Genomic DNA, 21,755 nt, shown 5'->3' with positions numbered 1-21,755 from the left:
TATTGCACATGCACTAGTCAACTAGGATCAAATGAGATGAGGCACGGGAAAACGCTTCACAAACATTTGGTTAAAGTGTGAAATGTTTGCACCTGGCTATAAAACAAGTTGTGTTCCTGGGCTGAAGAAACTGCGAGGCTAGTTGTTGCTAGGGAGAGGAAGCCGGCATTGTTGTGACATCATTACCAGGCACCCACAGTGACTGTTTCTGGGCTGGGCCGTGGGCTGCATTTTGAGCCATGAGGTCTAGGCAGCATTGGCTGTGATTTGGTGGGCTGTCACTCTGGGGTGGTAGCCTGTGTACCACTGGGGGAAAGCCAACTGTTGCTTTATAGGTGCCAGATCCATGGTGCCGTTTCTCTGTATGCATCACAGCAGCTCCTGCATTGAGCATCTGCCCCCTGGTATTTAGTGCATGTCATAACTATTGGTCCGACGGTTCAACACTTAGCATATTAGCCTTTTATATACACTGAGTGGCCAGATTATTGTGATCTCTGAATGCATAATAATCTGGCCACTCAGTATATCTATATCTACATCTATATGGGAGGGGACATGGGTGGTTGGCCAGCCTGCCTGCTGGCCCAACTCCTAGTCGAGGGGACAATTTACATATTAGCCTTTTATTATATAGAATATACACTGAGTGGCCAGATTATTATGCGTTCAGAGATCATAATAATCTGGCCATTCAGTGTATATATGTTAAAAGCTTGCAGTGCTTCTCTAGCTGGTTTTGCACAGTGGTGAGAGTATTGGCCCTCAGAATGAAGGATCCTAGGTTCGATTCTGGACAAGGACACATACCTCAGGTTGCAGCTCAATCCCCAGCCCTTGATAGGTGGGTACAGGAGCAACCAGCTAATGTGTCTCTCTCACAATGATGTTTCTCGCTCTGTCTCTTCCATTCCCTTCCATTCTCTCTAAAAATCAATGGAAAAATATCCTTGGGAAAGTATTAACAAAAAAACAAACAAAAAAAAGAAAAACTTGCAGCGATATTAAGGGCTCTCAATTCTCTTACCTATTTCTGTTATTCTGTGCATAACCTATGTTGTTCCTAGGTAGTTGGAAATGTTTCTAGGATTTAAATAAAGCCTTTCTGTAAGTTATTCATGATTAACTGGGCATGCCAGGTACACATTTGGTCTACCTGATCAGCTTATGCAAAAGAGTAGTATTCATCTTTATTTATTATTTTTAATATATTTTATTGATATTTACAGAGAGGAAGAGAGAAGAATAGAGTTAGAAACATCAATGAGAGAGAATCATCGATCAGCTGCCTCTTGCACATCCCCTACTGGGGATGTGCCCGCAACCAAGGTACATGCCCTTGACCTGAATCGAACCCAGGACCCGTCAGTCCCCAGGCTAATGCTCTATCCACTGAGCCAAACCGGTTTTGGTGAGTATTCATCTTTAGATAGTAACTGTATTTGTGGTATCTGAAGTAAACTAAATAACAACAAAAAGAGCATGCATTTTTCATGTTACCCACACTGAAATCTATAATATTCAATCTAATACCAAATAAGAGGCAAAAAATAAATGATCTGTTCTAAACACTAGAGATTAAGTAAATAATCATACTTTCTCTTGTCTATAAATATTTCAGGTTTCCCAGTATTATACTTTAACGTTTTATCCATCTTTTTTAAGTCTTACAATCTATTTCTAGTTATAAATGAATAGTTGAAAATTTTCTTAATGCATAAATTCTCTGACACACCAGTCCAGCAACAAATTATAGCTTTCCAATTATATGCCTGAATTTTATTTGTATAACTGCATTCATATATAATTATTCAAAAATTCCTTTCTTTTTTCTATTGTAACTTAACATCTGGCAGTTACTTAAAGTAATACTTAAAGATGTCTAAATAATAATAACACACTTGTCATAACTTGACCTTATTCTCTAACTTGAAATAGTCTTATGAACTAACTGATATGAAATGAATTCTCTCTAATCTTGAGTGAGATATGCATAAGACATTTTACTGAAAAAAGGATTTAAAATTAACTCTGTCTCTATATAAACTTCTGTTAAAAATTATGTTTTAGTCCTGGCCAGTTTGGCTCAGTGGATAGTGTTAGCCTGCAGACAGAAAGGTCCCAGTTTTTATTCGGGTCAAGGGCGTATGCCCAGGTTGTGGGATCCAGTAGGGGGGATGCAGGAGACAGCAATCAATGATTCTTTTTCTCCCTCTCTCTTCCTCTCTGAAATCAATAATAATATATATATTTATTTTATTATGTTTTAAATATTAAGCGCCATCTTCATATGCATTTTACAGGAGACAAAGATAAATAAAATCTAGATATAGACCCCCAAAAATCACAACAGAAATAAAAATAAAAAATACAATAAAATAAAATTAGAGCCTTGCTGGTGTGGCTCAATGAGCATCGACCTATGAACCAGGAGGTCATAGTTCAATTCTAGGTCAGAGCACATGCCCAGGTTGCAGGCTCAATCCCCAGTAGGGGGCATGCAGGAGCCAGCTGACTGATGATTTTCTCTCATCATTGATGTTTCTCTCTCTCTCTTCCTCTCTGAAATCAATAAAAATATATTTTCAAAAATTAGAATAAAATACCTAAAAGCAGCATCCCAATTCAAGTATTTCCCTTGTTTGGAATCTGAATGCCGATCTAAATGTTGAACAGTATCAGGATCCCGAATCAGCTGCTTAAATTTCTCAACTTCTTTCTGAAAATGAAAAATAGAGCACAATAATGGGTTACCAATCACACACTTATTTCAAACAAAGACTAAATTTAAGTAATTTACTACCCTTCGTTCCGTAGCTCTGTCATGTTCTAGTTGACGGCAGCAAATAAGCAGATCATTAAGTGCTAGACTCATGGTTCAGGATTTCAGAAAACACATCAATGTCTGTAAAAACAATACATACATAAACTTATTTCAGACTGTGGCATTAGCATACAGTTAAAGCTAACTCTACAACTAGAGGCATATTGTGATCAAGGGCAGGATGGTTTTTCTTAACATTTCCGTACTTAAATGAGGTTTTCTTAGTATATATCACAGCGAAGCTTCAACATGCAATGTGCACTTTGTGTGCAGTACCAAGATAAAAATATGAAAGTTATAGTTTACATTATTTTTCTGAGACCTTTTCTAAGAAACACGACATTTAAACTGAAACACAAAAATGAATGAAAGACAGCCAGGCAAAAAATGAAGGAAAAGAGCATTTAAGGATTTAATACTGACCATCTATTTAAAAGCACCCTTTCTATGTGTAATGACCTCATATAGCTGAGCCAAAAACTTAAATTACTTATGCTTTGGGATTGATACGCAGAAGGTCATGAGAGCTAGGAAGCCCTGCATAGCATTCCCATCCTAACTGGCTTTTTGATTCTCATTTAATACTACATAAAAACAGGGGGAAAATGGTATTGTTTTAAAAGGAAATGATGGAAATTATAAGCCATAATGATATCCTTTGCCAATGTCAAAGGTTAACTATATTCTACTATGCTGTAATACCACTGCAGTAGCCCTCCTCCTTTGGTAATCAAACTTTCCTTTGGTAACCTTCCAAAGTATCTTGGAAGAAAAACATTTCAGTATTTGAGTCTTTTTATAAAAAAGGCTCATTTCTGTTACACACTGTTAATAAACAAAGAAAAACATGCCCATTATGTCTATGATACCTACACTTACATATATATCGCAAGAGAAAAGATGGGGAAAATCCTTTTCCTATACATCCACCTATGTTCTACTCGATCTTCCAGGATCAGGTATGTTTATCAGCCCATGTTTAATTTCACAGAATCTTAAAAGTGGGAGGAAATGAGCGATCATGTCCCATCTTCCTTCAAAGGAAGAAATTCCTCCTACCATGTTATTGTCCTTTTTTCAAACACTTGCAGTGAAGGCAAACTACCTAATAAGACTTCCTAGTTCACTGGCAGGTAGCTCTAATTTCCTTCTCCATTAGTATTCATTGGTTGTTCTGACCCTTTCAACACCATTACAACCCCCTTTACTCTGCTGGGGGTTGCAGGATGTTACTGACTTATAGTATTTTTCATTTGACTCTAGACTTGTTCAGAACAGGACTGTAATTTTTGTTTCTCCATCCCCTATGGTTGTATTTAGGACTCTTACTCCTTCTTGCTCAATCTTAAAGTGCTCTTGATTAACCAGTAAGAAAAATAAAACACTTTAGCAATATTCAAAGAACCATAAAAGTAGGCACCTTTATTCCTAAATATACTAAAGAGGTTATTTATAATGGGGGGGAAATGTGTTTACTAAACATGTGACACATCCAGGAAGAGGCAACTCTAAACTTCTTTTGTAAACTGTGGCTTTTCTGAACTTGTTTTTTCTCTTCTTCATTTTCTCAAAGATTGATAACTTTTAAGAAATGAAACAGTTCAGTATTATCTATATAAACAGGAAATGTTACTCAATGATGCATGAAACTATATTTATTAGGCAACTGCTGTGTCCAAGGTGCTATATTAGGAGAATCTAGATTTATAATGAACCAAATAGACACAAATCCTACCCTCGTTGAGTCACAACTACCCTGTTTCCCCGAAAATAAGACAGTGTCTTATATTAATTTTTTCTCCCAAAGTTGCGCTAGGTCTTATTTTCAGGGAATGTCTTATCTTTCCATGTGCTAGGTCTTATTTTCAGAAGATGTCTTATTTTCGGGGAAACACGGTAGTGGGAGAGAGTGACAATAAACAAGTACAATAATAAATCGATGCATAATTCCAAACTGTAATATGACTCAAAGGAAACAAATACACAATAATAGAGGATTATCTATAGAGGCTCGATGCATGAAATTCATGCATGGGGGGGGGGGGGGGCGAGGGGATGTCCCTCAGCCCAGCCTGCACCCTCTCTAATCTGGGACCCCACCAGGGATGTCCAACTGCTCTGTCCCACCGGGATTGGGCTTAAATGGGCAATCGGACATCCCTCTCACAATTCAGAACTGCTTCCTCCCAACCACTCACCTGCCTGCCAGCCTGATCACCCCCTAACCACTCCTCTGTCAGTCTTATCAATGCCTAATTGCTCCCTTACCAGCCCAATTGCCCCCAACTGCCCACCCCTGTTGACCTGATCACCCTTAACTGCCCTACCCTGCAGGCCTGGTTGCCCCCAACTTCCCTCCCTGCAGGCTTGGTGCCGCCCCCCCCCCCCCAACTGCCTTCCCCTGCAGGCCCGGGTCCACCCCTAAATGCCCTCCCCTGCAGGCCTGGTCCCCCCAACTGCCCTCCTCTGCAGGCCTGGTCGCCCCCAACTACCTTCCCTGCCGACCTGGTCACCCCTAAATGCCATTCCCTGCAGGCCTGGTTGCCCCCAACTGCCCTCCCCTGCCAGCCCAGTCACCCCTAACTGCCCTCCCCTGCAGTTCTAGTTGCCCCAAACTGCCCTCCCCTGCTGACCTGATCACTCACAACTATACTCCCCTGAAGGCCATCTTGTGGTGGCCATCTTTGACCATATGGGGGGTGTCCATCTTGTATGAGGGCCTGAGGGTCAATTTGCATATCATATAGGATATTAAAACCTAAGTGACCAGCTGACTGTACGACCATCCAACTGGTAGCTATGATACTCACAGACCACCAGAGGGTAGATGCTCAATGCAGGAGTGGAAACCATAGGCATGGAAACATGGAACAGACTGATGAATCTCAGAGGTAAGGGGGAGGAGAAGGGCGGGAAGAGATTAAATGCCTAAAACACCTTTTATGCATGCTAGAGGCCCAGTGCACGAATTCATGCACTGGTGGGGTCCCTCCACCTGGCTTGCACCCTCTTGCAATCCGGGACTCCTTCCCCACAGGCCAGGCAGAAGGACCCCACAGGCCAGGCAGAGAGACCCCACCGGCGCATAAATCTGTGCACTCGCCTCTAGTTTTCTATAAACGGTTAGGGAACATGTCTCAGAGGATGTTACAATAAAGCCAAGATCTGAATGAACTTGTGCTAATCACAGAAAGAGCTGGAGGACAGAGATTTTAAGGTCCTAAGATGAAAAAGGCAACCAAAGAACCAGAAAAAGCAACCAAAAGAACCAGAGCAAGCAGCTACAATAAGAGTGTCATCAGTTAAAGCTGAATTCAACCAAGTCATTAATTCAGAACAACCTAGGTTCCATTCCCAGCATGCCACTAAATGATCTCTATTTCCTAAGTAACAGCCTCTGAATTGGCAAACCCAGTGCTGATCTCTGCAGAATTTGACAACGATGACAAATCCCATTTCTTGAATATGATCCAGCCCTAGGGATGCCATTCTTTTCTTTCTTCTTCTTCTTTTTTTTTTTTTTTTTAATATATTTTATTGATTTTTTACGGAGGAGAGGGATAGAGAGGTAGAAACATCGATGAGAGAGAAACATCGATCGGCTGTCTCCTGCACACACCCTACTGGGGATGTGCCCGCAACCAAAGTACATGCCCTTGACCGGAATCGAACCCCGGACCCAGTCCGCAGGCCGATGCTCTAACCACTGAGCCAAACCGGTTCCGGCAAGGGATGCCATTCTTTTCCAGTGGCAAGAGTGTGGGCTTTGTACTCAGACTGTACTGGTGCTACTATTTATAAGCAGTAAAACCTTGGAAAAGTTAGCTACTCTCTCTTCACCTCGCTTTTCTCAATGATAAAATGAAAAAACAATGCATACTAGAACCTACTTCAAAGAGGTACTGCAAGGATTCGTGTACCAGTTCAACCGTGGGTGGAACACAGTAAATGCTCAATAAATTACCGTTAGCAATTATCCTTTCTATTTCATAAGTCCATTTTGATGGTTCTTCTTCCACCCACACCCGAAAGAACATCCTTATTTCCCGACTGCTCATTTTTATTTTAACCCAGTGTGATCTCATCCATTCCTATAACTTCAATGTGTTGAAATGCCCACCTTTATCCCCACTTTTGAGCTTCAGGCACCGTCTCCACTTTGTGCCTTTTACCCACATTTTGCCTTCTGTGCAGAGAAGCTCCTACCACCCTCCAGAACAATTCATCACTGGGAGATCTCCGCACAAACTGAACTGATTATGTCCGGGGCTGTTTCCAGAAAACCTCATTCACCCCTCTACTACCACCGTACTCTTTTGCCAAATCTCCATCCTGAATTGTAAGTCTTTTTCCTTAGTCTGTACCGGGTCCAAACGGCAGCGAATGCTCTTGAATGCTCACCCCAGGAAAGGATGGTCCCGAGGAAGACAGGGGCGCGTGGTCCCACAACGGACGGGGTCCCAAAGGGTGGCCTCTGGCAGGGTGATGGCGGAGCCCAGGCGACTGCGGTTCACCCTTCAACAGATGCTTGCTGATTGCAACTAATGACGAGAGGGGGAGAAAGTTGATTAGCCATCTAATTAAACCGGGGTCCCCGGGGCATGTAGAGGAAGGTGGGTGGCTAAATCAGCTGGGGGCTCGGAGAGCCCAGGAAAGAGAAGCAGAGAGGGGCGCCGTCCGGAGGACGCGAGATGGCGCGTCCAAGGGGGCCCAGGACAGGAGGCTCGGGAGCCTCAATTCCCCGACTGCACGGCTCTCGCGCCCCTCCCGCCGGACTCCGACAGCCAAAGGGCAATCTCCGGAGGGCACGATGGCTGCAGCCCAGATCGCCGCTTCAGGCGCCCCAGCCCGCGGCCGCAGAGGCTGCAGTCCACTCTCCACGCACCATTCCCGCTTCCGGTTCAAACCCGGCGTCACAGCGCAGAACCTCGTCCTGCCAGGAAGTGAGGCTGTCCGGCCGGGGCCCGTCTGCCCATGCGCGTCAGCATCTCTCCCTCCGCGGCCAGGCCTGGGTCCTCCCCCTTCTCCCCCCAAAAATACATGGGCAAGTCCCCGGAGGCGCCTGCGCCGTGTCCGCCAATGGCGTGCGCCCTGGCCCCTGGGGCTCGCCCGGGGGGCCGGGGCTCCGGGGCCTGCACCACGCCTCCTCGCCGCCCCCTTCCACCCCCCCCCCCCCACATCCTCCAGAGAAGAGGGCGGAAGTGACGACACTTTCCAGGAGCAGGGAGGCGGGCTTCCTTTCGGCGCCTTTCTTTCTCCCGCGAACGCGATTGGCTGGCGGGGGGCGAAAGGGGCGGGACCAGTGGCCGCGGGTTCCGTGCCGCCGCCGCTGGAACCGGGAGATGCGGCGCAGCGGCCGTCGCTGGGCTGGCTTCTCCCCGAGCCTTGTGTCCTATTGCGGTCCCTTCCGCGGCATCGAGTATGTTGTTGCCTTCGGACGTGGCCCGGCTGGTATTGGGTAAGCTGGGCCGCCGAGGGGAGCGAGGGAGGGGATAGGGGACCAGCTCCGCCGGACGGGGAGACCTTTGGGGCCAAAGGCTTCTCCCCGGGTGGGGAAACTTTGGAGTTTCGCCTCCCCGCCGACTCCTTCAGCCCCGCGGCGGCGGCCACGGCGACTCCTCTTCAGCCGGAGGCTCGGCCGTTTTCGCTTCTTTTGTGTGTGGAGGCGCCTCTCCTCGGGGGGCCGCGGGGCGAGGGGCGCGGAGGGGAGGGAGCGCGGGCGGAACACCTGAGGCCGCCCGGGGCCAGGGCTGGGCGGGCCCGCGCGCCGCCCCGGGACCCCGCGGGCGAGTCGTCGACGTGACGGGAGGCTGCGTGTCTCTCCGACCTTGGGTGCGCTTCCCCTGGTCAGGGCTGGGACCCAAATAGGAAAAAAAATAATAATAAGAAGGACTTCCCCAGCCCCCCATCCTGATGGAAAGACCTTCCTCCCGACGCCCTCCTCGTCGTAACTCGCTTTTAGAATAACGACGCGTTTGGGCCGAATGGTGTGAGCTCTCTCCACCCGCCACAGTGGGTCGCCCCGTCTAGAGGTTTGAAATGCCAGTTGCATATTTTAAAACAGAAGCAATTCCTTTTCTTCCTTTTTTTGAGGGGGGGGGGGGACGGAACTGGCAAGAAACTTCACACGGGGAATGACTTTCAGGTGACTTGTTCTAAGTCTTGGTTCGTGTTTCCTCCATTTGCGGAGGCTTTGGTTCCTTGGGCCCGTGGTCGAGGTGCTCTGTGTGGGAAACGAGGTTTTGTTGTGGTTTGCACCCCGAAAGACCAAAGAGGATTGGACTGCTGGGGACGAGAGGGGACCGCATGAAACTCAAAACACGAGCCAGGGATTTTACAGGCATCGTGTTCGACATCCCTGAAAGTAAATGGTAAACATCTGTGATGGAGCTTCCCATAGTGTCTGCAGTCGTTTTATTAGGGAAGCCCGTTTGTCTTGTTTCTTCTTAAAATACCCATCTGTGTCCAGAGAAATGCATGGGCTTTTGATAGACGCATTTTGCAGAAAATACTACAAAGTGGTCCCATCATCCATTTTTTTGATAAATTCATGACTTAAGTTTAAACTGATATTTTGTTAAATGTTTGGCCAATCTTTTGCCTACTTAACCAGAACTGAGTATCCATAGTTAACCCACGTCTGCATCTTGTGATATTAGACTTGCATGTAATCCAGTCCAAAGTAGACTTTCACAGTGTTTATGATCATATTGACATACTTTATTTTTTTCCCCCCTCCATGCAGTGTTTACTTAAGAATTTTTGAGTTTGGGCAGTTTGATAATCCAGCAACCACAGCCTTCAAGTGGATTTCTTGACCTGGCGTTGTTGACATTTTGTGCCAGATAATTGTTTATCTCCTACTGTCCTGTGCATTTGTGGGATGTTCCGCAGCATCCAAGGCCTCTATCCTTTAGATACCTGTAGGGCTCCACTCACCCTCTGTCCAGTTGTGACAACAAAAAGTGTCTCCAGATATTGACGGTTCGATCCCTCGGGCAAAAATCACTCTCAGTTAAGAAACACTGGTTTTACAAAAGCAATTTGATTTTCTAACTGGAATAATTCACACCATCTTGTGAGTCTCTTCTCCACAAACCAGCTGATCTGCTTGACTTCCTACTTTTTTCAAATGGACTCAGTCAATAGGCATTGTTTCTTATCCTAAACTAGTTGTCATTCACATTCCATTTTGATTGCTACTTATCCTAGCAATATGCCTCCTATTACTCTTTTTTGGATTTTTGTCATTGCTTCTCAGTCTTGCTATTCATCTTTTCTGTTACAAAACAAAATCTGCCTAAAGCATTCACACTATACCTCCTATTAAAGTTGAAACAACTGTGCACTTAACCAAAACTTTCAAGTTGTGCAAAAGAATATGTAACAAATCTTACTGCATTAACTGCTTTTGCTTTTTTCATGTATCTTGAAGCTCATATCAGCATGTAAAGACCTACAATTACAAAACTTAGCGACTTAAAATATTAACAGGTATATTATTCACTCATGATTCTTCTCTTGTCAGTACTCCCTCCCCATCTTCAGCCCTCTCTTGATGTTGGACTTTTTCCTTTATATTGTTCTTTCAGCAAATCTTTGGGTGTCTGCTATGTTTTGACACTGCCAAATGCTAAGAATAGAGAGAAGGGAGTTCTCCCCCTTAGAGTTCATATAATTAGGATTTTTACCCTTACGCATACACACACACATTAAACACTTCACTGCACCCCCCTCACATTCTATCTAATGCTCCTTCATCCTTTTGCTCTACTTGCTCACCTAACTTTGTTTTTCTTTTTTTAAATATATTTTTGTTGATTTCAGAGAAGAAGGGAGAGAGAGAGAAACATCAATGATGAGAGGTTCTCATTGATCAGCTGCCTCTTGCACACCTCCTACTGGCATGTGCCCTTGACCAGAATCATACCTGGGAACCTTTAGTCTATGAGCCAACGCTCTATCCACTGAGCCAAACCTGCTAGGGCTAACTTTCATTTTCAACATACAGCATGGACTTTTGTACCTCACTACTACATTTAAACAGCTCTTGCTAATCAGTTACTCCCAGCTGTTGCCTTGCTGGAAATTCTTTAATTATTGCACAAGCCAAATGCATCAAAATGTTGTTTATTGCCTCTGGAATCACCAGTTAGTTTTTATCAGCATGTCATACAAAGTGCTCTGTGGAACTGATTCTGCTTCATCTCAACTTCTCAACATCTGACCTGTGCTTCAGGGATACCAGACTATTTGCTGTTACTCCGCTTTTTCCTATGCGTTCTGTTCCCTCTGCCTGCAGCATTTATTCTAATATTCTCCCTGTCTTTCTAAGTATTTACACTCATTGTTCTGGTCAAACGTAATCTCTGAAACCTCATCCAGCAGGTATAATTAGTACTTCTTAAATGTTTCCACAGCATTATACATTACTTCTGTTAGTACACCCTTACCATGTTTTATGGTAGCTGTATATTTGCTTTCCTTTTTTTTTTTTTTCTTAGAAAACATGCAAAATTTAACCATTTTAGTGATTTTTAAGTGTACAGTTCTGTGGCTTTATTTACATTCACGTTGTTCTATTACTATTACAATTATCCCCCTCTAGAATTTGTTGCTGTGGCTGTTAATCCTCATCCCTAGTATATTCCTCCATTGATTCTCAGAGAAAGTGGAAGGGAGAGGAAGAAGCTGAGAGAAAAACATTGATGTGAGGGAGACACATCAGTTGGTTGCCTCCCACATGCATTGACCAGGCCAGGGGTCGAGCCTGCAACCCAGGTATGTGTCCTTGACTAGAATTGAACCTGGGACCCTTCAGTCCGCAGGCGGATATTCTACCCACTGAGCCAAACAAGCCAGGGTACCTTCTAGGCTTTTTTTTTTCTTTTCTAGAAAGTTCCCTTTATGTCAGATTCAGTACTTTTAATCTGAGATTAATGGGCAAGCTTAAAAAGTTCTGGGATCTCACAACTTATCTGTAAAGGTTTATGTGCAGATAGTGTGTTTTATGGGTGAAGTGTCTTCAAATAGGAAGGGAGAAAGAGAGAGAAACATCAATGAGGAGAGAATCATCGATTTGCTGCCTCCTGCACACTCCCTACTGGGGATTGAACCTGGAGCCTGGGCATGTGCCCTGATCAGGAATTCAATCATGACCTCCTGGTTCATAGGTTAAACCTCAACCACTGGGCCAGAACTTTCTTTAGATTCCTAAATAGGTTTGTTCCTTTCTGTATGAGTCAGCATCCAATCAGGAAAATTGAAACCAGTCTGAGTATTCGACAATAGAGGCCAAGTGCACAAAATTGTGTACCTGCGGGGTGGTCCCTCAGCCCAGCCTGTGCCCTCTCACAGTCCGGAAGCTTAGTCCCACTCTTGAGCCAGGCTTCTGGCTGAGCAGCGCTCCCCCTGTGGAAGCGCACTAACCACCAGCATTGAGGGTCTGCACCCTGATAGTCAGTATGCCTCAGGGTGATAGGTCATTCTGCTGTTCAGTCGATTTGCATATCAGCCTTTATTGTATAGTAGGGGTGTCGAACTCAATCAGAGAAGGGGCCAAAATCTAAAATCCAACCTAAATCGCGGGCCGAATGGTTTACTGAACAGTCATAAACTGACAATGTCATAAACTGACAGCGGAGTGCAGTGATGACAGCACCATGTGGCCCGCGGGCCTTGTGTTTGACACGTGTTGTATAGGATAGGATGGGGGGATTTAATGAGGGAATTGGTTACACGGGTGATAGAAAAGCTAAGAGCAGCTTAACATATTGTGGTCAGATCACGAGAATTCTCGCTTCATATTACACAGTTTTACAAGGTATCATACTTTAAAAAGATAGTAGTTTTTAAAAACATGTAATAAATAACTTCAAAATGCAGTGGGTATTTAATTTTAAAGCGTGCCTTTAACATTTATGTAAAACATTTTTTGTACTCATTCAATAGAAACTTATCTGACCACTAGGTAAAGCTAGCAATAAAACTACTGGTCCGCAATGCGTTAAGTGAGCAAGCTCAGAGGGTAGCAACACCTGAAAACCACTAAGATTGTCAGGACAAGGAAAGGTTAGACAGCCCAGAAGCTGGGTTCGCTATGTGGAAGATGGAAGGTATAACTTGTCTGGTGATGGAGTAATAGTCAAAGAGGAGATTCTGCCAAGGCAGAGAAGGAATGGGAGAAGAAAGTGTAGCTTCTTCCAACAGCCCTTCAGTGTTGTACCAGTGCTTTCCATTTATTGAACCCAGTCAGAAGCCAGCTGACATGGAGCTTAGGAAGCATTCTGTGTGGGGTCAGGTTTTCAGCGCAGAAAAAGTGGGAATAGTAGATTCGAAGGCAAACGAAATGTGACTGGCGCACCTCCCCAAAAGGTCAAGAGCCCCTGTTCCTGCTCAACTTTCTATCACCAAGACACAGATATTTAATAGATATTTATAAAATATAACTGTGATCAGAACATTTCCCTTCATCTACTGAATAATACTGGTCATTTATTCAGATTATGTTTATTCATACTATTATTTACCACTAAAGGCCCAGTGCACTGAATTCGTGGGGGTGGGGGGGCCCTCTCCAATCCAGGACCCCTCAGGGGATGTCCGACTGCCAGTTTTGGCCCAATACTAGGGATTGGGCCAAAATGGGCAGTCGTGCATCCTCACAATCCAGGACCACTGGCTCCTAATTGCTCACCTGCCTAACCGCCCCTAACTGCCTCCCTCTGCCAGCCTGGTTGCCCCCAACTGGCCCCTGCCAACCTGGTAACCCCCAACTACCCTCCCACCGGACTGGTCGCCCCTCACTGCCCCCCTCTGCCAGCATGGTCATCCCTCACTGCCCCCTCCACCTGCCGGCCTGGTCGTCTCACGCAGCCTGCTGGTCAATCATTTGGTCGTACCTCACTAACCCCCCTGCCGGCCTTGTTTCTCCACAAAGCCTACTGGTCAGTCACTTGGTCATCCCTCATTAGCCCTCCTGCCAGCTGGCCACCCCACACAGCCTGCTGTTTCGTTGTTAATGTCTGGGCATCGTGACTAATTTGCATATTCTTTTATTAGTATAGATAATACTGTCATTGCTGACATTTACAACTTTTTATGATCTTATTCATTCTGTCTTTTCTTTTGTATCTCCAACTGTTCTGTCACATACATTGTGATTGTGCTTCATCCAAACTGGGCATGTCCCCCAAACATGCTCTTTATATATATATTTTCTATCTATTTCTTTGGGATGTGCCAGCCATCCTTCAAGATTCACCTCTTCCTTGAAATTTTGCATAATTTTCCCCAATGGTAATGGTAATGCTTCCTCTAACCTCTATCCTCCCATGAAGTAAGTCCTAATGTCTTAACACCTTTGCTTTGTATTTGTATATACATGAGTCCTAGTTCATCATAACTTATTTATTAACCGAGATTTTGTTACTGGTGAAACTAGCAATATAATGTGTCATAAGCTAAGACTTCCCATGAATTACTTACATTTTTTTAGGATCATTGAACCACTGTGAAAGAGATATTTTCAGGTAGGGAGACTTGCTATCACTTGGTTTCTTCATCAGGCACCCTTTTTTAAAAGATTTTTTAATTGATTTTTAGAGAGAAGAAGGGAGAGTGAAAGAGAGAAAAACATTGATGTAAGCAAAACATTGATTGGCTGCCTCCATGCCCCCTACCAGGGATCAGACTGACAATCTGGGTCTGAGAATCGAACCAGCAACCCCTTGGTGCACGGGATAATGCCCAACCAACCAAATCACCTGGGCCAGGGCAGGTGCCTCTCTTTTTTACGTTTTCTCTCTAAAACAGGAAGAGACCAGACTCAGCAACCTAATTCCTAAAATTTGAATACCCTTAATATATAGTTAGAATTTTACTTTTACTTTTCCTTTTCCAGTTATGTTTCTCCAGTGTATTTTGTTTCTTATTACTACCTCCACTGAAGAGCAGGCAGAAGACAATATTATGTTAAGAAGAAAGGACATTCAGACATACTTTCTTACTTATTTGAACATCTTTGCCACTAAGTTTATACAAAATATTCAGTTGTTTTATTCTAAAGTTACCTTTAGAAATAAGGAGGAGCAATAATTAATAGCTAATTTTAGTAGAAGAGTAATTATTTGTACTATTGTAATAAGAGACAATTGGTCTAGTTCGTATTTTTACTGTGACATTTGAGATTTAGAATAGTTCGTACCTAAAATTTTCCCTATTATTATAATTGAGAATTGTTTACAATTCTCAGTTAAGCTTTTTTGTAGACAAATAACTAGTTAACATGTGTGTGTATATAGGTATCTATACACACACACACACATATATATATATATATTATATATATATATTATATACATATATATAGAGAGAGAGAAATATGCAAATTAACTGGGACACCATAACCTGGACTGGTGACTCCAGGATGGGTGGCGCCCTGTGATTTCGAATCGCACACTGGGCTCCTAGTATATATGTAATGATAAATGTACATGAATGTGGTCAACTACTTACCACATTATTTTAGAACTTCTGGGACAAAAATAAAGCTAAATACACCAAGTCTAATCTAAAATGGAAAGTCTAGCTTGCCCAAAGTGGCATATGAACAGTTGTTATAGAAGTAATCTAGCCTTTTTAACAGCCTTTTCTCAAGTGTATACTATACAAAAGTGTAATATCTTATGATAAACCATGAACTATATGATCTTTCATGATTCCTTTCCCAGCGTATGCTAGCACAAATAACCATATTTTATGAGAAGGGTTAACTATATTATTACATTCCATTCATTCCAAAGTGTTCTCAACCTTTGTTTCATGATTACAGCCTTAAGGGATATTTTTAGACTTTTTTTTCCTAATTGCCTGCCCTTGTGAAATTTTAATGTCTCAAATATACATACTGCTTATGTATTGCGTGTATTTCTGTAAATAAGCATTAAAGAATATTTTCTTTGTTCCACTCTCTTCCTGATACCAATTTTCAATGGCTTGGGGCTATGTCATTCTTTTTGAGAATGCTTGGTTTAGAGAAAACCAAATCTACTTTAAGGAATTAGATTTCATACCACCACCTGTTACAACTCCCAAGTGGTTATGAAAACATCTGAGGTGATTAGTACTTTGGAAACTCTCCATATGAAAAGAAACTATTTATTTCGGGTTTTCCATTTGACTCTTGAAGCACATAAAGAAAAACTCCAAGTGCCCTCATTTCAGGGTGTTTCTAAAGGGTTATACATTTTAAATTTCTATATTCATGAAATCCTAGTAGCATCTGACTTAATTATTTTAAATAATATAACTGTCAGAAAGCGAACCATTTTAAAAAAGGATTTGTTTTCAACTGGCTATAGTTTTATAGGATTTTATATTGAGTTTGTGAAAAATAAACACAGGGAAAATAGCAATTTATCTTTGATCCATCTAATTTCACATGTCAGATGATTTCACATCTTCAATGGGGGGGATATTAGAGTAGTAGTATCTGAGATTTTTTTTTAAAGGTTTCTAAATGCTGTCTGGTTTCTAAATGCTTTCCTATATTCCAGAGGACAAAGTCTTTGGTGTTTTAGTTGTATGTTTGTTTCTCTCTATAGAGCAGTGTTTCCCAAACTTCTCTCATGATGAGAATCACCTGGTGGAGTTGTTAAAACACAGATTCCTGAATCCCAACTAAGAAGTGCTAAACTAGAATTTTTGAGAACATATAGGTAAAATTGCATAACATCTGTGTTAGAGCACTAGTTAAGTGTACAATTTTACCTATATGTTCCCAAAAATTCTAGTTTAGCACTTCTTAGTTGGGATTCAGGAATCTGTGTTTTAACAACTCCACCAGGTGATTCTCATCATGAGAGAAGGTTGGGAAACACTGCTCTATAGCATTAGTTAGCAAGAGATTGGAAAACTAACTAATCAACTATAAGTAGGAAGTGGTGAGTTGTTTCCCACATCCCAGATAGGGAATTTCCTAAATGAGGTGACAATTTCCTTTTTATTTTTATAATGTTCATATATAATGACTTTGTAGACCCACTGATTGTTTTTTTAATTGTAGGGCCTGATTCAGTATACAGTTTCGGGTGAAAAGAAAAGGACCTTACAATTTTAAAGTTAGAATGAACCTTAGAAATAATTGCTTTAGTACAACAGGTCTTTGAATAACTCATTTGTTCATTGTTTTTCCATTATAACATTGATAGGATGCCAAATCATTAACTTAATTCTTGTTTATATTAACCTATAGTAAAATTAGTTTTATTATACATTGTTTTACTTAAAATCACAGAGAACCTATTGTCAATGTTAAGTGAGGACTTATGTAGTTAAATACTTAACTATGATACCAGTACTGAAATAAGTATACTACAAAGGCAAGTATAAGGGAACCTAGTATCTGGTCATATGAGTGTGGTACATAAAGACAGGGTTGGAAAAAAAAAATTCTCGGAGGAAGTGATAGTTACACTATACCTGAAGAATGAATAGAAATTAGCTACAGTAGGAAAAAATAAAGCTGTTCAACTGAAGTGAATAAAGTATATAACGGCTTTGAAATAACATCATTTGTTTATTTGTAGAATTGTAAGATCAGTTTTGCTGGAAAAGATGGAATAACAAGATATAGGGCTAAAAAGGAAATTATGCAAAACATAGAATCTCATATGACATGTTAAAAAGTTAGGTTTATATTTTTTTAAGATATAATGCACATACCACAAAGTGCAAAATTTAGTTTTTAGTATATTCACACTTTTTTGCAGCCATCACCACTATCTTAATTCCAGAACATTTCTATCACCCCAAAAGAAACCCGTGCCTGTTAATAGTCACACCCAGTTGACCCCTTGTGCTATCCTCTGGCAACCACTTATCTACTCTCTATCTCTATGGGGTTTTGCCTTTTCTGGACATTTCATGTAAATGGGATTATATAATATGTGAACTTTGTGTCTGACTTCTTAAGCTTAGTGTTTTCAAGATTTACCTATGTTATAACATGTATATGTACTTAATTTCTTTTTATGCCTGAATAATGTTTCATTGTTTAAATATATCATATTTTGTTTTTCCATTCACTGATGGACATTTCTACTTTTTTGGCTATTATGAAAAATGCTATTATAAACATTCATGTACAAATTTTGTTTGGACATATGATTTTAATGCTTTTGGATATATATCTAAAGAGTGAACTTGCTTGTTTATACGATAACTAGAGGCCTAATGCACAAAATTTGTGAATTCGGGAGGTGGGAGACCCTCAACCTGGCCTGTGCCCTCTTACAGTCTAGGAGCCGCAGGGGATGTTCCACCTCCATGGAGGCGGGAAAGGCTCCCACCACTGCATCTGCGCTTGCCAGGTATGAGCCTGGCTTCTGGCGGAACGGCACTCCCCCTGTAGGAGCGCACTGACCACCATGGGGCAGTGCCTGAATTGAATAGGATCAGGCCAAAACTGGCTCTCCAACGTCCCCCAAGGGGTCCCGGATAGCGAAAGGGTGCAGGCCAGCCCAAGGGACCCCACTGATGTACAATCGGAGCCAGAGAGGGACGTGGGAGGTTGGCCAGCTGGGGAGGGACTGCAGGAGAGCTCAGGGCATGTCTGGCCCGTCTCTTTCAGTCCCAAGTGGCTCAGCAGCAAGCTAACCTACTGGTCGCAGGGTCTGCCCCCTGGTGCTCAGTGCATGACATAGCGACTGGTAGACTGGTCTCAATTATCTTCCCCTGATGGTCAGTGCTCATCATAGCGAGCAGTTGAGCAGCCTTAGCATATCATTAACATATTATGCTTTGATTGGTTGAACCGATGACTGGACACTTAGCATATTAAACTTGTACTATATATGATTCTGTTTAATATTTTTAAGAACTTACCAAGTGATTTTTCTAAAGTGTTTGTACCATTTTTATCATCCCACTAACTATATATGCACTGGGCTCTCTTTTTATTTTGTTGATGGTTTCTTTTGCTGTGCAGAAGCTTTTTATTTTGATGTAGTCCCATTTGTTTATTTCCTCCTTAGTTTCATTGTCCTATGACAGTGGTCGGCAAACTGCAGCTCGTGAGTTACATGTGGCTTACGAGCCGCAGTTTGCCTCTCTATTGACTAATGAGTTTGCCAACCACTGTCCTAGGATACTGCTACAAGAAATGTCTGCTATTTTGCTGTCTGGATTCTTTTAGGGTTTTTATGGTTTCACATCTTACATTTAGGTCTCTTATCCATTTTGAGTTTATTTTTTGTGTATGGTGTAAGTTGAGGGTCTAATTCCATTTTTTGCATTTATCTGTCCAGTTTTCCCAACACCATTTATTGGAGAGAGTGTCTTGACTCCATTGTATGCTCTTGCCTCTTGTCAAATATTAATCGAGCATAATAGCTTGGGTGGAATTCTGGGTTCTCTGTTCTGTTCCATTGGTCTATATGCCTGCTCTTGTGCCAGTACCATGCTGTTTTGAGTACAGTGGCTTAGAAATCTGGCATTGTGATTCCTTCAACTTTGTTCTTTCTCAAGATTGCTGTGGCTATTTAGGGTCTTTTTTGATTCCATAAAAATATTTGGAATATCTGTTCCTATGTCTGTGAAATAAGCCATTGGTATTTTCATAAAAATTGCGTTGAAACTGTAGATTGCTTTAGGTAGTGTGGCCATTTTACTGATGTTGATTCTACCAATCCATGAACACAGTATATTCTTCCACTTAACATACGTCTTCCTCTATCTCTTCTTTTACTATCCTGTAATTTTCCAAGTACTGGTGTTTTTTTTAATCTCCTTGGTTGGGTTTATTCCTAAATATCTAAACTTTTTTGTTGCAGTGGAAAATGAAGTTGTATGGGTTCACTTTCTGAGCATTCATTATTGGTATGAAATTCGTATATGAGGGGGTGTCTCTCAGTCCAGCCTGCACTCTCCCCAATCTGTGACCCCCTCAAGGGATGTTCGTCTGCCTGTTTAGGCCCGATCCTGGTGTGATAGGGCCTAAACGGGCAGTCGGACATTCCTCTCACAATCTAGGATTGCTGGCTCCCAACCACTCATCTGCCTGTCTCCCTGATTGCCCCTAACTGCTTTCACCTGCCAGCCTGATCACCCCCTAACCACTTCCCTGACAGCCTGATCAATCCCTAATTGCTCCCCTGACAGCCCAGTTGCCCCTAACTGCCCTTCCCTATCAGCCTTATTGCCCCTAACTGCACTCCCCTGACGGCCCAGTCATCCTCAAATGACCTCCCCTGCAAGCCTGATCTCCCCCCAACTGCCCTCCCCTTCAGACCTGGTCAGCCCCATCTGCCATACCCTGCTGGCCTGGCCTCCCCCAGTACCCTCCCCTGCAAGCATGGGTTACCCCCAACCCCCATGCCTAGTCACCCCCCAATTGGCCTGCCATGTTGGCCCATTCAACACTAACTGCACTCCCCTGCAGGCCTAGTCACCCCCAACTGCCCTCCCATGCAGGCCTGGTCTCCCCCCCCAAATGCCCTCCCTTGATGGCCTCTTCTCCCCCCTACCCCCCTCCAACTACCCTCTCCTTCAGACCTGGTCTCCCCCCCCCAAAAAAAAAAACTGCCCTCCCCTGTAAGCCTGGTTGCCCCCAACTGCACTCTCCTGCTGGCCATCTTGTGGCATTCATCTTGTGTCCACAAGGGGGTGCCATCTTTGATTACATGGGGGTGACCATCTTGTGTGTTGGAGTGATGGAAAATTTGCATATTACTCTTTTATTAGATAAGTTAAAAATGCCATAGATTTCTGGGTATTAATTTTATATCCTTCTATGTTGCTGAATTCACTTATTAAATCTAGTAGCTTTTTATGGAGTCCTTAGGGTTTTCTGTGTACAGTATCATGTCATCTGCGAACGGTGAAAGTTTTACTTCCTCCTTTTTAAGTTGGATGCCTTTTATTCTTGTCTGATAGCTACAGCTAGCACTTCTAGTGCTACATTGAACTGGAGTAGTGAAAGTAAGCAACTGTCTCATGGATTTTGAGTTGTGCTTTCATTGACATTTGTTTCCAGGATGCTTTTTTCTTCTTCGATCTCTTTGGTAACCCATTCATTGTTTAAAAGTGTGCTATTTAGTTTCCATGTGTTTGATTGTTTGTGATTATATTTATTATAATTAATTTCTAATTTCATGCATTGCTATGATGCACACTGACCACCAGGGAGCAGGCACTCAATGCAGGAGCTGCCCCCTGGTGGTCAGTGCACTCCCACGGGGGAAGTGCCACTCAACCAGAAGTCGTGCTCATGGCTGGCTTGCAAGTTTCATGCACTGGGGAAGTGATCCGAGAAGATGCTTGATATGACTTCAGTCTCCTAGAATTTGTAGAGACTAAGCCTATGTCTTAGCATGTGGTCTATCTTTGAAAATATCCCATGTGCACTTGGGAAGAATATATATTCTGTAGTTTTGAGGTGAAATATTCTGAAGATATCAATTAGTTCTATCTGATCTAGTGAGTCCTTTAGGATTACTGTTTCTTTGCTGTTTTTTTGTCTTGAGGATTTATCCAGTGACATCAATAGGGTATTAAAGTCACCTATTATGATTGTGTTGCTGTTGATCTTCCAGAACTTTTTTTATGTATTTGGATACTCCTTTATTGGGTGCTTATACGTTTACCATTGTTTATCCTCTTGTTGTATCAACCCCTTTGGTATTATAAAGTGGACTTCCTTTTCTCTTGTTATGGCCTTCACTTTGAGATCTATTTTGTCAGATGTAAGCATTGCTGCCCTAGCTTCTTTTTTTTTTTTTCTTTTTTTTTTTTTCTTTTTTTTTCATTTCTGTTTGTTTGCCTCACTGATTTAGTCCTCAGCCTCTTCTAGTCTACTATTGAAATCTTCCTTTATTTTTTTTTTTTATTTATTTTTTTTTATTGCAGCTACTAGAAGCCCAGTGCATGAATC

General features: G+C 42.5%; 2 protein-coding genes across 5 annotated transcripts in view; one reads left to right on the top strand and one right to left on the bottom strand.

Moving 5' to 3' along the window:
* Positions 1 to 7,844, bottom strand: part of ATM (ATM serine/threonine kinase) — a 110,798-nt gene extending 102,954 nt beyond the window's left edge. For 2 of the 3 annotated variants that reach the window (XM_084895128.1, XM_084895130.1), the window contains exons 1-3: positions 7,226 to 7,835; positions 2,804 to 2,905; positions 2,607 to 2,719 (exon numbers count right to left, since the gene is read on the bottom strand). In XM_084895128.1, coding sequence (XP_084751254.1) covers positions 2,607 to 2,719; positions 2,804 to 2,875 — 185 coding nt within the window. In that variant the 5' untranslated portion in view covers positions 2,876 to 2,905; positions 7,226 to 7,835. Of the gene's footprint in view, positions 1 to 2,606; positions 2,720 to 2,803; positions 2,906 to 7,225 lie in introns of all 3 variants that reach the window. The other variant, XM_084895129.1, reaches the window with a different exon arrangement.
* A 254-nt stretch (positions 7,845 to 8,098) lies between these two features.
* The window catches only part of NPAT (nuclear protein, coactivator of histone transcription), a 57,978-nt gene continuing 44,321 nt past the window's right edge, over positions 8,099 to 21,755 (top strand). The window contains exon 1 of one of the 2 annotated variants that reach the window (XM_084895137.1): positions 8,099 to 8,282. In XM_084895137.1, the coding sequence (XP_084751263.1) occupies positions 8,246 to 8,282 (37 nt within the window). In that variant the 5' untranslated portion in view covers positions 8,099 to 8,245. The remainder of the gene's footprint in view (positions 8,283 to 21,755) is intronic. The other variant, XM_084895138.1, reaches the window with a different exon arrangement.

Source organism: Pipistrellus hanaki (genome assembly GCF_964339955.1).
Source record: "Pipistrellus hanaki genome assembly, chromosome: 9".
NCBI classification, from domain to species: Eukaryota; Metazoa; Chordata; class Mammalia; order Chiroptera; family Vespertilionidae; genus Pipistrellus; species Pipistrellus hanaki.
Note: the sequence above shows the minus strand (reverse complement) of the source record. Positions and strands in the feature narration are given on the sequence as shown.